Source organism: Callithrix jacchus, chromosome 9 (genome assembly GCF_049354715.1).
Source record: "Callithrix jacchus isolate 240 chromosome 9, calJac240_pri, whole genome shotgun sequence".
NCBI lineage: Eukaryota > Metazoa > Chordata > Mammalia > Primates > Cebidae > Callithrix > Callithrix jacchus.
This window is the reverse complement of record NC_133510.1, coordinates 62,179,999-62,192,057: the sequence shown is the minus strand read 5'-3', so window position 1 is coordinate 62,192,057 and position 12,059 is coordinate 62,179,999. Positions and strand designations below refer to the sequence as shown.

General features: G+C 47.8%; 3 protein-coding genes and 1 pseudogene across 12 annotated transcripts in view; 2 read left to right on the top strand and 2 right to left on the bottom strand.

Moving 5' to 3' along the window:
* MARS1 (methionyl-tRNA synthetase 1) overlaps nt 1-7,103 on the top strand; it is a 19,224-nt gene extending 12,121 nt beyond the window's left edge. For 2 of the 4 annotated variants that reach the window (XM_035256278.3, XM_035256276.3), the window contains 11 exons: nt 2,465-2,635; nt 2,781-2,876; nt 3,006-3,123; nt 3,511-3,724; nt 5,156-5,287; nt 5,387-5,491; nt 5,582-5,768; nt 6,363-6,434; nt 6,578-6,601; nt 6,691-6,783; nt 6,882-7,103. In XM_035256278.3, the coding sequence (XP_035112169.1) occupies nt 2,465-2,635; nt 2,781-2,876; nt 3,006-3,123; nt 3,511-3,724; nt 5,156-5,287; nt 5,387-5,491; nt 5,582-5,768; nt 6,363-6,434; nt 6,578-6,601; nt 6,691-6,783; nt 6,882-7,028 (1,359 nt within the window). In that variant the 3' untranslated portion in view covers nt 7,029-7,103. The remainder of the gene's footprint in view (nt 1-2,464; nt 2,636-2,780; nt 2,877-3,005; nt 3,124-3,510; nt 3,725-5,155; nt 5,288-5,386; nt 5,492-5,581; nt 5,769-6,362; nt 6,435-6,577; nt 6,602-6,690; nt 6,784-6,881) is intronic. The other 2 variants (XM_035256279.3, XM_035256277.3) reach the window with 1 other exon arrangement.
* On the top strand, nt 1,835-1,905 carry LOC118144650 (U6 spliceosomal RNA; annotated as a pseudogene).
* DDIT3 (DNA damage inducible transcript 3) lies at nt 7,041-12,059 on the bottom strand. Of its 6 annotated transcripts, none has more exons than XM_078336286.1 (5): nt 11,966-12,059; nt 9,864-10,520; nt 8,912-8,959; nt 7,718-7,873; nt 7,041-7,629 (listed from the first exon to the last, which is right to left on the bottom strand). In XM_078336286.1, the coding sequence occupies exons 4-5, from the start codon at nt 7,853-7,855 to the stop codon at nt 7,258-7,260; spliced, it is 510 nt and encodes a 169-aa protein (XP_078192412.1). In that variant the 5' UTR covers nt 7,856-7,873; nt 8,912-8,959; nt 9,864-10,520; nt 11,966-12,059; the 3' UTR covers nt 7,041-7,257. The 6 variants fall into 6 exon arrangements, with proteins under 6 accessions (XP_078192412.1, XP_078192413.1, XP_078192410.1 ...); XM_078336287.1 differs by having other exon boundaries at nt 10,405-10,520; XM_078336284.1 differs by lacking the exon at nt 9,864-10,520 and having other exon boundaries at nt 7,718-8,013.
* LOC128928079 (DDIT3 upstream open reading frame protein) lies at nt 7,041-12,059 on the bottom strand. Of its 2 annotated transcripts, XR_013521820.1 has the most exons (4): nt 11,966-12,059; nt 8,912-8,959; nt 7,718-7,873; nt 7,041-7,629 (listed from the first exon to the last, which is right to left on the bottom strand). XR_013521820.1 is itself a non-coding variant. In XM_017976159.4 (3 exons), the coding sequence occupies exons 1-2, from the start codon at nt 12,026-12,028 to the stop codon at nt 8,918-8,920; spliced, it is 105 nt and encodes a 34-aa protein (XP_017831648.2). In that variant the 5' UTR covers nt 12,029-12,059; the 3' UTR covers nt 7,935-8,013; nt 8,912-8,917. The 2 variants fall into 2 exon arrangements, 1 of the variants encoding a protein (XP_017831648.2); XM_017976159.4 differs by lacking the exons at nt 7,041-7,629; nt 7,718-7,873 and adding an exon at nt 7,935-8,013.

Below are 12,059 nucleotides of genomic sequence, written 5' to 3'. Positions count from 1 at the left end.
TTTTTAGTAGAGATGGTGTTTCACCATGTTGTCCAGGCTGGTCTTGAACTCCTGATCGCAGGTGATCTGCCCGAAACTGCTGGGATTACAGGCGTGAGCCACCGTGCCCAGCCACCTAATTTTTAAAATGTTTTTGTAGAGATGGGTTCTCACTATGTTACTCGGGCTGGTGTCAAACTCTTGGGCTCAAGCAATTCTCCTGCCTCTGCCTACAAACATGTTTGGATTACAGGCATAAGCAACTGTACTCAGCATTGACCTCTTTTTTTTTTTTTTTTTTTTTTTTTTTTGAGACAGAGTTTCACTCTTGTTGCCTAGGCTGGTGCAGTGGTGTGGTCTCGGCTCACTGCAACCTCTGCCTCCCAGATTCAAATGATTCTCCTACCTCAGCCTCCCACAGTAGCTGCAATTACAAGGGCCTGCCACCACGCCTGGCTAATTTTTATGTTTTTTATATACAATGTTGGCCAGGCTGGTCTTGAACTCCTGACCTCAGGTGATCCACCAGCCTCAGCCTCCCAAAGTGCTGGGATTACAGGCATGAACCACCATGCCTGGCCTCGCCTCCTTTTTAAAATACAGTATTCCTCTTTCTGTACCTTGGACTTGGAGAAAATAAAAATAAATAGGCTGGGCGCATTGGCTTATCTTGGCTGTCATCCTAGCACTTTAGGAGGCTGAGGTGGGAGGATCTGTTGATGCCAGGAGTTGGAGACCAGCCTGGACAACATAGTAAGACCCTGTTTCTACAAAATAATTGAAAAATTAGCCTGGTATGGTGGTGAGATCCTGTAGTCTCAGCAACTCAAGAGGTTGAGGTGAAAGGATATTTGAGCCCAGGAGTTAGAGGTTACAGTAAGCTGTGATTATGCCACCATTAAGGCCACATGCAGTGACTCACACCTGTAATTCCATTATTTTGGGAGGCTGAGGCAAGAGGATTGCTTGAGCCCAAGGGTTTGAGAACAGCCTGAACAACATAGTGAGACCCTCACTCTACAAACAGTAAAACAGCCTGGCGCCTGGGCGCAGTGGCTCATGCCTGTAATCTCAACACTTTGTGAGGCCTAGGTGGGCGGATGACTGGAGCCTAGATGGATGGATGCCTAGGTGGGCGGATGACTTTGAGACCAACCTGGGCAACATGGTGAGAGCCCCCATCACTACAAAAAATACAAAACAACTGGGCGTGGTCGTGCACGACTGTAGTTGCACACGCCTAGAATTACAGGCGTGAGTCCCTGCATGTGGCCTTTAATTTTTATATACCTTAGAGATAGGGTCTCACTCCGTTGCCCAGGCTGGAGTGTAGTGGCAAAATCACAACTTACTGTAACCTCAAACTCCTGGGCTCAAATGATCCTTCCACCCCAACCTTTTGAGTAGCTGAGACTACAGTGAGCCTTGATTGAGACACTGCACTGCAGCTTGGGCGGCAGAGTAAGTTTTTTTGAGACCCTCCTGCTGAGGGTCTCAGAAGGAAGCTAGGAGTTCAAGACCAGCTTGGGCAACAAAGCAAAAACCTGTCTCTATTTACGGGAAAAAAAAAAAAAAAAAAAACATTGGCTGGGCATAGTGGCTTATGCCTGTAATTCCAACTTCCAAGACTTTGGGAGGCTGAGGTGGGAGAGGCGCTTGAGCCCAGGAGTTTGAGACCAGGGTGGGCAACATGGCAAAACCCCATCTCTGCTAAAAATAGAAAAATTAGCCCGATGTGGTGGCATGTACCTGTAGTGCCAGCTACTCAAGAGGCTGAGGTTTAAGGATCACTTGAGTCTGGGAGGTTGAGGCTGCAGTGAGCCATGATGTGCCATTGTACTCCACTGTGAGGCCCTTATATGGAGAAGAATATCATGGCCTCTGCACAAGAATGACATGCAGACTTGTGAAGTGCTCCATATTTTTAAAAATTAAAAAAAAATTTTTTTTAGGGACAGGATTTTGCTGTGTTGCCCAGGTTGGTCACGAACTGCCCTCAAGTGATCCTCCTGCCTCAGCCTTCCGAGTAGCTGGTATTACAGGAGCAAGCCACTGCCCCTGGTTGTGTTAAAAATTTAGTTAAGGCTAAATTTAAAGGGCATGGTGGCTCACAACTGTAGTCCCAGACCAGCTGAGGTGGGCAGATTGCTTGAGCTCAGGAGTTAAAGACCAGCCTGGGCAATGTGGCCAAACCCCGTTTCTACAAAAATTAGTCTGGCATGGTGGTGTGCACCTCTGGTCCCAGCTATTGCGGAGGCTGAGGTAGGAGGATTGCTTGAACCCAGGAGGTTTAGGCTGCAGTGAGCTGTGATTGTGATTGCGCCACTGCACTCCAGACTGGGTGACAGAGCAAGACTCTGTCTCCAAAAGAAAAAAGTTATATATTGCCAAACCATACTCCAAAAAGGTTATATGTGTTTATCGTTATGCTAACCATATACGAGACTTTCCTAAATCAGCCCTCTGTCTTTCTCTGCTATCTCAGCTGGAGAAGCGACTGGAGGAGTGGTTGGGGAGGACATTGCCTGGCAGTGACTGGACACCCAATGCCTGGTTTATCACACGTTCTTGGCTTCGGGATGGCCTCAAGCCACGCTGCATAACCCGAGACCTCAAATGGGGAACCCCTGTACCTTTAGAAGGTTTTGAAGACAAGGTAAAAACCCTTTTTTATTCATATCAAATTATGCAGTCTTGGTGTTGAGACCCTGGGCTAGCAGAATAGACTGCTGATTATGTCTTGTTTCAGTCTGAGACTTTGGATTGGTCCCTAACATGTTTCCCTTTACCTGACCCTCCAGGTATTCTATGTCTGGTTTGATGCCACTATTGGCTATCTGTCCATCACAGCCAACTACACAGACCAGTGGGAGAGATGGTGGAAGAACCCAGAGCAAGTGAGCAGTTTTTGGTTAGGCTGTGCATGGGAGGGGAAGGTGGTAGGTTGGGGGTGGTAGGGTTGGGTGTCTGGTCTTCCTTAGGCCTTTGAAGGTCTCAGGAAATCTCTCCTAAATACATTCCCCTAGGTGGACCTATATCAGTTCATGGCCAAAGACAATGTTCCCTTCCATGGCATAGTCTTTCCTTGTTCAGCCCTAGGAGCTGAGGATAACTATACTTTGGTCAGCCACCTCATTGCTACAGGTAGGTGCCCTGGAAAACTCCCGATGGGGTGTTCATAGGAAATGGGGGTTGAGGCAGTACTCAGAAAAAGATCTTGGAGAGATGCTGTCTTGAGTTAGGAGTTGAGATGAAATTGGGAATAACGAGAACTCAACCTAGAGAAAGGAAACAAGAACCTGAAGAAAGCAAAAGTCCAAGGCTAAAACTTTGTAGTAGATATAAGCAAAGAGAAAAAGGGCCAGAATGGATAGGAAGGGACTCCCAAAATATGAGCATACCAGCCACTCAAGGAGAAATGTTGTTGGACACTGATAGTTGAGGTTAGGAAGAGGAAAAAAAGAAGAGTTAGCGGGCTAGAGACAGGAAGGATGTGATTTGAGCAGATGGTTCTTATTCTCCTCTGTCCAGAGTACCTGAACTATGAGGATGGGAAATTCTCTAAGAGCCGGGGTGTGGGAGTGTTTGGGGACATGGCCCAGGACACGGGGATCCCTGCTGACATCTGGCGCTTCTATCTGCTGTACATGCGGCCTGAGGGCCAGGACAGCACTTTCTCCTGGACGGACATGCTGCTGAAGAATAATTCTGAGCTCCTTAACAACCTGGGCAACTTCATCAACAGGTAGGACGTGGTAAGGGGTAAGAGTTAGCAGTGAGCCGGGATGGGGCTCATTTTCCCTCAGGAGAGGGGAATGTGGAGAGAACTAGGAAATGAGCAGGAGGCTGTGAGGACAGTGTGGAAAGTTGATTTCTATTAATTGGGATCTGTTCTAGCACATGCGAGGCTATGTATGCTTGGTGGAACAGTTAGCTACAGAGATGTGATTTAGCAAAGTTGGTTATAAAGTGGGTTTTTGTAAATTGTTTTCTTATTAATGTTCTTTGTAGAATTGAAGAGGTATTATCTCCTAGCAAAATAGTTCACCTGCAGATCACTGAAAAGTTTGGCTGAAGAAAGGGGTTATTTTGGTGTGGGGATAGGAGGCTTCTGTGGGCTGGGCATTGTGGCTTATGTCTGTAATCCTAGTACTTTGGGAGGCTGAGGCAGGAGGACCACTTGAGGCCAGGAGTTCAAGACTTGTCTGAGCAACACAGTGAGTCTCCCATCTCTACAAAAAAAAATCAGCCAGGCGTGGTGGCACATATCTGTAGTCCCAGCTACTCAGGATGCTGAGGCAGGATGATTTCTTGAGCCCACGAGATTGAGGCTACAGTGAGCAGTGCTTATGCCACTGCACTCCAGCCTTGGCAAAAGGGTCTGTCTCCAAAAAAAAAACAAAAAACAAAACAAAAAAAAAGCTTCTGCTATACTCTTCATTGAGTGTTTTTGTTATCTTAGGCTCACATTCTATCATTGGTCCCTATCTCAGCTCTTCTGCAATCTAATGCAGTACCCTCTGTAGCTCAGGATTCTTCAGTCACTCTCTCTGAGCCCCCTGTACCCTTATAGGTCAGTCCTATTCACTTTCAGCTTTGGTCATTAACCACATTTAATAAATGGTCCTTATCTACAGGAGTTTGAGACCAGCTAGCCAACCTGGTGAAACCCCGTCTTCACTAAAAATACAAAGATTAACCAGGCATGGTGGCACACGTCTGTAATCCCAGCTACTTGGGAGCCTGAGGCAGGAGAATCACTTGAACCCAGGAGGCGGATGTTGCAGTGAGCACTGTGCACCAGCCTGGGCAACAGAGTGAGATGCCTTCTCAAAAAATAAAATAAAAATAAGTAAATAGTCCTTACTTAAGAGTATTTGTTTGATAGCAATGAACACATATTTCAACTTGTCATTTTGAGTATTGACTTCTTAAAAATAAGTACAGTTGCTTAATCAGGTTTCTTTATGTGCAGAGTCAGATTCTTAGGGGAGAGACAGAGTAAAGAATTAATTTGTTAAGCTTTGCCTACTAGTTTGAGGGAGCCAGGAGGTATCTGTTCCCAGGCAGGAATCCTGAGAGAATGTACAGTTGTGGAAATTGGGTGAAATTCTAACAAGGAGACTGGATAATAACTTCCCCTCTTTTCTCCACTTCTTTCCTACTCCCAACCAAGAGCCGGGATGTTTGTGTCTAAGTTCTTTGGGGGCTATGTGCCTGAGATGGTGCTCACCCCTGATGATCAGCGCCTGCTGGCCCATGTCACCCTGGAGCTCCGGCACTATCACCAGCTGCTTGAGAAGGTTCGGTAGGTAACTGACACCTCTGTCTCATCTGCTGGCATGCTGAGAGCCTTGTATTGGCCCCTGTAGGACAGTACACTGTGACCTGCTTCCTCCTCTCCCAGGATCCGGGATGCCTTGCGCAGTATCCTCACCATATCTCGACATGGCAACCAATACATTCAGGTGAATGAGCCTTGGAAGCAGATTAAAGGCAGTGAGGCTGACAGGTAGGTAAGCGGGGAGGGTTGGCTAAAGGATAACGTGGCTTGTAGCCTGTATCCTCCTGGAGGTCTTGACTAATATCTCTTCTTCCTCAGGCAACGGGCAGGCACAGTGACTGGCTTGGCAGTGAATATAGCTGCCTTGCTCTCTGTCATGCTTCAGCCTTACATGCCCACGGTTAGTGCCACAATCCAGGCGCAGCTGCAGCTCCCACCTCCAGCCTGTAGTATCCTGCTGACAAACTTCCTGTGTACCTTACCAGCAGGACACCAGATTGGCACAGTAGGTGGAAGAGCCAGTCTCTCTTAAAATTGATACTCTTGCCATGCAGCTTTTGGAGTGGGTGAGAGAAGACCTAACATACCTCCAGTGTTACTTTGGGGATGGGACTCTTAAATCTCTGATACAAAGTCCTTGGTAGTTGTTCGCAAGTCCAGAGTTATCTGTACATCCTCTTGCTCTTCATGCCAGAAACCAGACCTGGCATGCCAAACTAACCAGTAGACAGATGTCTGAAGAAACACTGTGATCACCTGGTCTCCATAATGCTAGCAGTGGGCAGGGAAAATACAGGATAGCCATTTTCTCTTTGACACAAGATGAAAAATTAGGTACATCACTAAGTTTCTGGATCAGCCTAACATCCTCAGCTTAAAAATCTTTGACCCTATAAATTCTTTGGGCTTTCAGAGAAAGCGGACACTAATTTCCTAAAATCAGTGGATATTAGCTCAGGGTTATGCTCATTTTTTCTAAAACACATCAGAGATTGGGGTTGGAAAGGTCATTTATATAGTCAGGTTGAGTCTGTATCTATCTCAGTGTTATGCTCGGAGTCATTAATCCAGTGTTGTTCTGGAACTCTTTTTTTTACAGGTCAGTCCCTTGTTCCAAAAATTGGAAAATGACCAGATTGAAAGTTTGAGGCAGCGCTTTGGAGGGGGCCAGGTGAGAAAGCAAAAGGCTGTGCTCTCACTCCACAGCAGCCACAGCATCACTTCCTTAATTTCCCTAAGTAGTCCTTACCCATCACTCTTTCCATCTTTTGGCCCTGCCACTTCCTCACTTACAGTTTCTCTTTCCTGTCTTAGCTAGAAGAGACCCTCGACTTAAAGGTAATCACTTTCCCTCTGAGATGCTGTATAAAACTGGAGGTTAGGGGATATATATGGTAGCTGGTGATAACTTTGTTGTTCTCCTCCAGGCAAAAACGTCTCTGAAGCCAACAGTTGCAGAGACTGGCACAACAGCCGGGCCCCAGCAGATACAAGCACTGATGGATGAAGTGACGAAACAGGTATGAAGCTTAAGCCCTGTGGGAGACTGGAAAAGCTGAATCCTAAATAGGTCTTTTTCTTGCCTCACTGTTATTCTCCCCACTCCCCTTTATCTTAGGGCAACATTGTTCGAGAACTGAAAGCACAAAAGGCAGACAAGAACCAGGTTGCTGCGGAGGTGGCTAAACTCTTGGATCTAAAGAAACAGTTGGCTGTAGCTGAGGGGAAACCCCCTGAAGCCCCTAAAGGCAAGAAGAAAAAGTAAAAGACCCTTGGCTCATAGAAAGTCACTTTAATAGATAGGGACAGTAATAAATAAATATACAATCTCTATATACAAGCTGAGACCCTTTCTTTTGTCTAACTCCAAGCCTCCTCCCTGAATATGTGGTATGGAGGGTCACATCATTGGCACTAGTGAGAGGGTGGTCAGTAGCCACTTCTGAGAAAAGCGGGTAGTGTGGTCCGGGTTGGGGAGTGATGGTCCCAACCGTTCATGCTTGGTGCAGATTCACCATTCGGTCAATCAGAGCTCGCCGGGTCACCTCTACTTCCCTGGTCAGGCGCTCGATTTCCTGCTTGAGCCGCTCATTCTCTTCAGCTAGCTGTGCCACTTTCCTTTCATTCTCCTGTTCTTTCTCCTTCATGCGTTGCTTTCCAGCCCGGGCTGGCAAGTGGCCACTCTGTTTCCGTTTCCTGTTTCTCCCTTGGTCTTCCTCTTCCTCCTGAGCCAGGGAGCTCTGACTGGAATCTGGAGAGCAAGGGCTCTGGGAGGTGCTTGTGACCTCTGCTGGTCCTGGCTCCTCCTCAGAGGTCAGCCAAGCAAGAGAGGCAGGGTCAAGAGTGGTGAAGGTTTTTGATTCTTCCTTCAAGGAAATGAGGAAAGGGGGCGGAGATATTATTTGAGAAGGGAAAGGTAACATCCCCCTTTAGCTTTAGGCCTAGCATTCTTACCTCTTCATTTCCAGGAGGTGAGACACAGGTACCTCCATTTTCATCTGAAGACAGGACCTCTTGCAGGTCCTCATACCAGGCTTCCAGCTCCCAGCTGGACAGTGTCCCGAAGGAGAAAGGCAGTGACTCAGCTGCCATCTCTGCAGTTGGATCAGTCTGGAAAAGCATATTTGCAGGGTAATGGGGAGTGGGTGGACAAACAGGTTGGCAAGCTGGTCTGATGCCTGTTTTTGTAGATAAAGTCGTATTGGAACACAGCCACATCTGTGTATTTACGTATTATGGCTGCTTTTGTGCTGCAGTGGCAGAGATGAATAGTCATGCTGGAGACTATAGGACTCTTGACATGTAAATAGTTACTATCCTGCCCTTTAAAATTTACCAACCCTTAGTCTATATGAATATTCCCGCCTTGCTTTTGCCCAGGACTTGAAAAAGCAAAGTGCCTAGATGTCCATGCTTAGAGGATCTGGAGGACTAGTCAGAATCCTCAGTCCTCATCAAGGTTAGGCTGAGCTGAAGGACTATTTGCCTGAGCTCCCCACACAGGAGAAGGGAGCACAGAGGACCTGGTACTTGCCCTGCAAACTACCAATAGAATTCCCAAGTGGGACTGAGGACTAGTAAAAGTTTAACCTTAATGGGGACTGAATACTGGTAAGGCAGACCCGTCTTTGTTGGGGCTTTCTGTGAGGACCATCTTTCCATTAGGAGGCTTTTTTTTTGAAATGGAGTCTTGCTCTGTTGCCAGGCAGGAGTGCAGTGGCACAATATCAGCTCAGCACAACTTCCACCTCCCAGGTTCAAGCAATTCTGCCTCAGCTTCCCAAGTAACTGGGACTACAGGTGTGCGCCACCACACCCAGCTAATTTTTGTATTTTTAGTAGAGAAGAGGTTTCACCATGTTGGCCAGGATGGTCTGGATTTCCTGACCTCGTGATGTGCCCGCCTCGGCTTCCCAAAGTGCTGGGAACCACTGCGCCCGGCCATCATTAAGACATTCTTTAAGAACAGTGGTTTGTTCACCGTGTTAGGAGCAAGCCAGAATAGCCTGACAGCAAAACCTTGCTCAGATTCAAACTCTCCTCTCCCACCTTCTCTAGGTCTTTTCATAATCTCTTAGGGTCTCAGCAAAAGGAGTCTAAACAGCATCTCTTAGGACTTGATTTTGGGAAAGGGCAGGTTAAGTTTACCTGCTTTCAGGTGTGGTGATGTATGAAGATACACTTCCTCCTTGAACACTGTGGGTAACAAAGAGAAATGTTAGCCATTTTTGGAAGGGGGAGAGGCAACTCATTTTTCTTTTATCTCCAGCCTCCTACAGGTCCTTCCTTCCTTCTGGTCTTGTGGGGTATGCATACTTAATGGTCCCTGTAGTCATTTCCAAGGGCAGAAGAGGACCTGACTTCCTTTATTTTTAGTTGCTGACATTTGTAGTCTGGTTACATAATAGCAAAGTCCTGGCCAACTCAGCTTTCTCTAAATTCAAGGCAGGCCTCAAACCTGCCAGGGTAAAGACTAAACTACAGGGAAAGGAACAAATCGTGGCATTTTCCTAACTTCATTCCCACACTGACATCCTCCAAATGTACATTTCCAGTCTAGACCTCTTCCAGAACTTCGGATGCTGCTGTCTACTGCCTACCTGCCATTTTTTTGTTTATGTCTTATAGGCATCTTTTAGACTATGTGCAAAGGCAAACTTGCTGATTTTCCCCTTTCAAGGTCATCCCCATCTCAGTAGATGACAACTCTAGTTGCTTAAGCCAAAAACCTCGATTTTCATACTTTATTCCTCTTCTCTCATACCCTGCAATCCAATCCAAAGTACTAGCAAATTTTAATTTTTTTTTTTTGAGATAAGACTCTGACTTTTTTTCCCAGGCTGGATTGCAGTGGTGCAATCTCAGCTCACTGCAACCTCCACCTCCTGGGTTCAAGCAATTCTCCACCCTCAGCCTCCCAAGTAGCTGGGATTACAGGTACACACTACCATGCCTGGCTAATTTTTGTATTTTTAGTAGAGATGGGGTTTCACCATGTTGGCCAGGCTGGTCTTGAACTGCTGACCTCATGTAATCCACCCATCTCTGGCCTCCCAGAGTGCTAGGATTAAAGGCAAGAGTCACCATGCCCGGCTCTTACCTCATTCTTTAAAAATGAGTTTTTAAAACCTTTGCTTAGCTTCCGGTCCTAGGAGCTTTGGGAACCGTGGCTTAGGTGCAGACATGGCCAAGTCCAAGAACCACACCACACACAACCAGTCCCGAAAATGGCACAGAAATGGTATCAAGAAACCCCGATCACAAAGATACTAATCTCTTAAAGGGGTGGACCCCAAGTTCTTGAGGAACATGCGCTTTGCCAAGAAGCACAACAAGAAGGGCCTAAAGAAGATGCAGGTCAACAATGCCAAGGCCATGCGTGCACATGCCGAGGCCATCAAGGCCCTCGTAAAGCCCAAGCAGGTTAAGCCCAAGATCCCAAAGACTGTCAGCCTCAAGCTTGATCAACGTGCCTACATTGCCCACCCCAAGCTGGGGAAGCGTGCTAGTGCACCCATTGCTAAGGGGCTCAGGCTCTGCCGGCCAAAGGCCAAGGCCAAGACCAAGGATCAAACCAAGGCCCAGGCTGCAGCTCCAGCTTCAGTTCTAGCTCAGGCTCTCAAAGGTGCCCAGGCCCCTACAAAGGTTTTAGAGTAGATATCTCTGTCTGCCAATGTGAGGACAGGACTGGTGCGACCCCCCTGGGCTGCCATCTGCATGGGGCTGGGGTCCTCCTGTGCTATTTGTACAAATAAACCTGAGGCAGGAAAAAAAAAACCTTTGCTTAGAAGAATATAAACACTTCTCATTAATTCCATTGTTGCCTATCTAGATCAATTTACCACCACCTCTCTGTTACTGCAGAAACTTCCTGATTGCAGAAGATCTCCCCATTTCTTCTCTTGCCACCCCTCCTGAAGTCTATTCACCATAAAGCTGCCTGGGAGGAGCCTTTTAAAACAGGTCATTCCTCTGCTCAAAATCCTCCAGTGAATTCCTATTTCATGTCATGGAAGTCACTGGAGGGTTTTGAGCAGAGGTTTACCTAAGGTAATTACTGACCACCTGAGTAAAACTGTAACCTGAACAGTCTCCATTCCTTTCTCTACTTTAGCGTTCTCCACGGCACTTTTATTCTGTTTACTGTACACGCCTCCTACTGAGATGATTTTTCCTCTTGCTCACGGATGTACCCTGAGCCCCAGACTGTTTGGTACACAGTAGGTCTTCATTAAGTATTTGTTAAGAATGAACAGGTAAATTCCCCCCAGTCACTCTTACAGGGAAGGGACAGGCAGAGCGGCAGCTGCGATCCCTAGGGACTGGAGATGCAATATTGCTCAGAGTATTTCTCTGCAGGGCTGTCCTCCCTGGGGAACCCTCCCTTGCCTTCCAGTGTGTGGGACTTGGCTTTCATCAGCAGTGGAGCCTCAGGTCAGAGGGCTGCAGAGCCAAACAGGGGGCTGGCCTGATGCAATGGTTACACAGAGATTAGTTGGGAGATGGGACGGGGTAGAGACAGGGACGAATCCCGAGGGAAGGGCGGTACCCTGGGGAGACCCCAAGTGGCCTCCCACACAAGAGATCCAGGCTGCTCTCTTGTGCGGGAGGCTAAGAGACCTCTAGGGCGAAGGGAAAACACACCGTTCCCTGTCCATCGGCACCCCTCCTCTCAAAGGCTTATGTCAGTCTCCTCAGGGTTCTCCTATCTCCTGCAGGTCCAGTAGAGCCCCAGCTACCGAGGTGGCCATGCTGACACCAGAGGCGCTGGGGCTGAGACAGGATTGGGGGTGGGGTAGGGAGAAGGCCACTGGTGGTGAAGCCGCGGAAACGGCTTGAGCGATGGTCGCCCAGTCTTAGAGCAGGGGTGTGTCCTGTCGCCCTGCCTCCCACCGGACAGGCCTAACGAGGTGGCCTGTAGTTGGCTACGGAAGAGAATGAATTTCCCAAGGGCAGCCGAGGCCCCTTTGCCCAGCAGCACAGAGCAGGGCCCATGCTCCAGGCAGAAATGGAGTGACGCTGTCGTCCGAAACAATACTGGTTTGTAAGCACTACCGCAGAATAAGGGATTCTCCTCATCCCTCTCTCGGACGGTCCCTAACTTCACGGTGGAGGGGTGAGGCCAATCCCAACCCCTCACTTTGAGGAGCCCCAACTTTGAGGAGACGGGAGGGTAAAGGGTAAATAGGATTCAGTACTCGCCTCTCTCCTCAGGTTCCAGCTCTGATTTTGGCTCTGTCGCTGCCACCCGCTCATCTTCAACATGATATTTTCCGTGCCTTAGACTTAAGCCTCT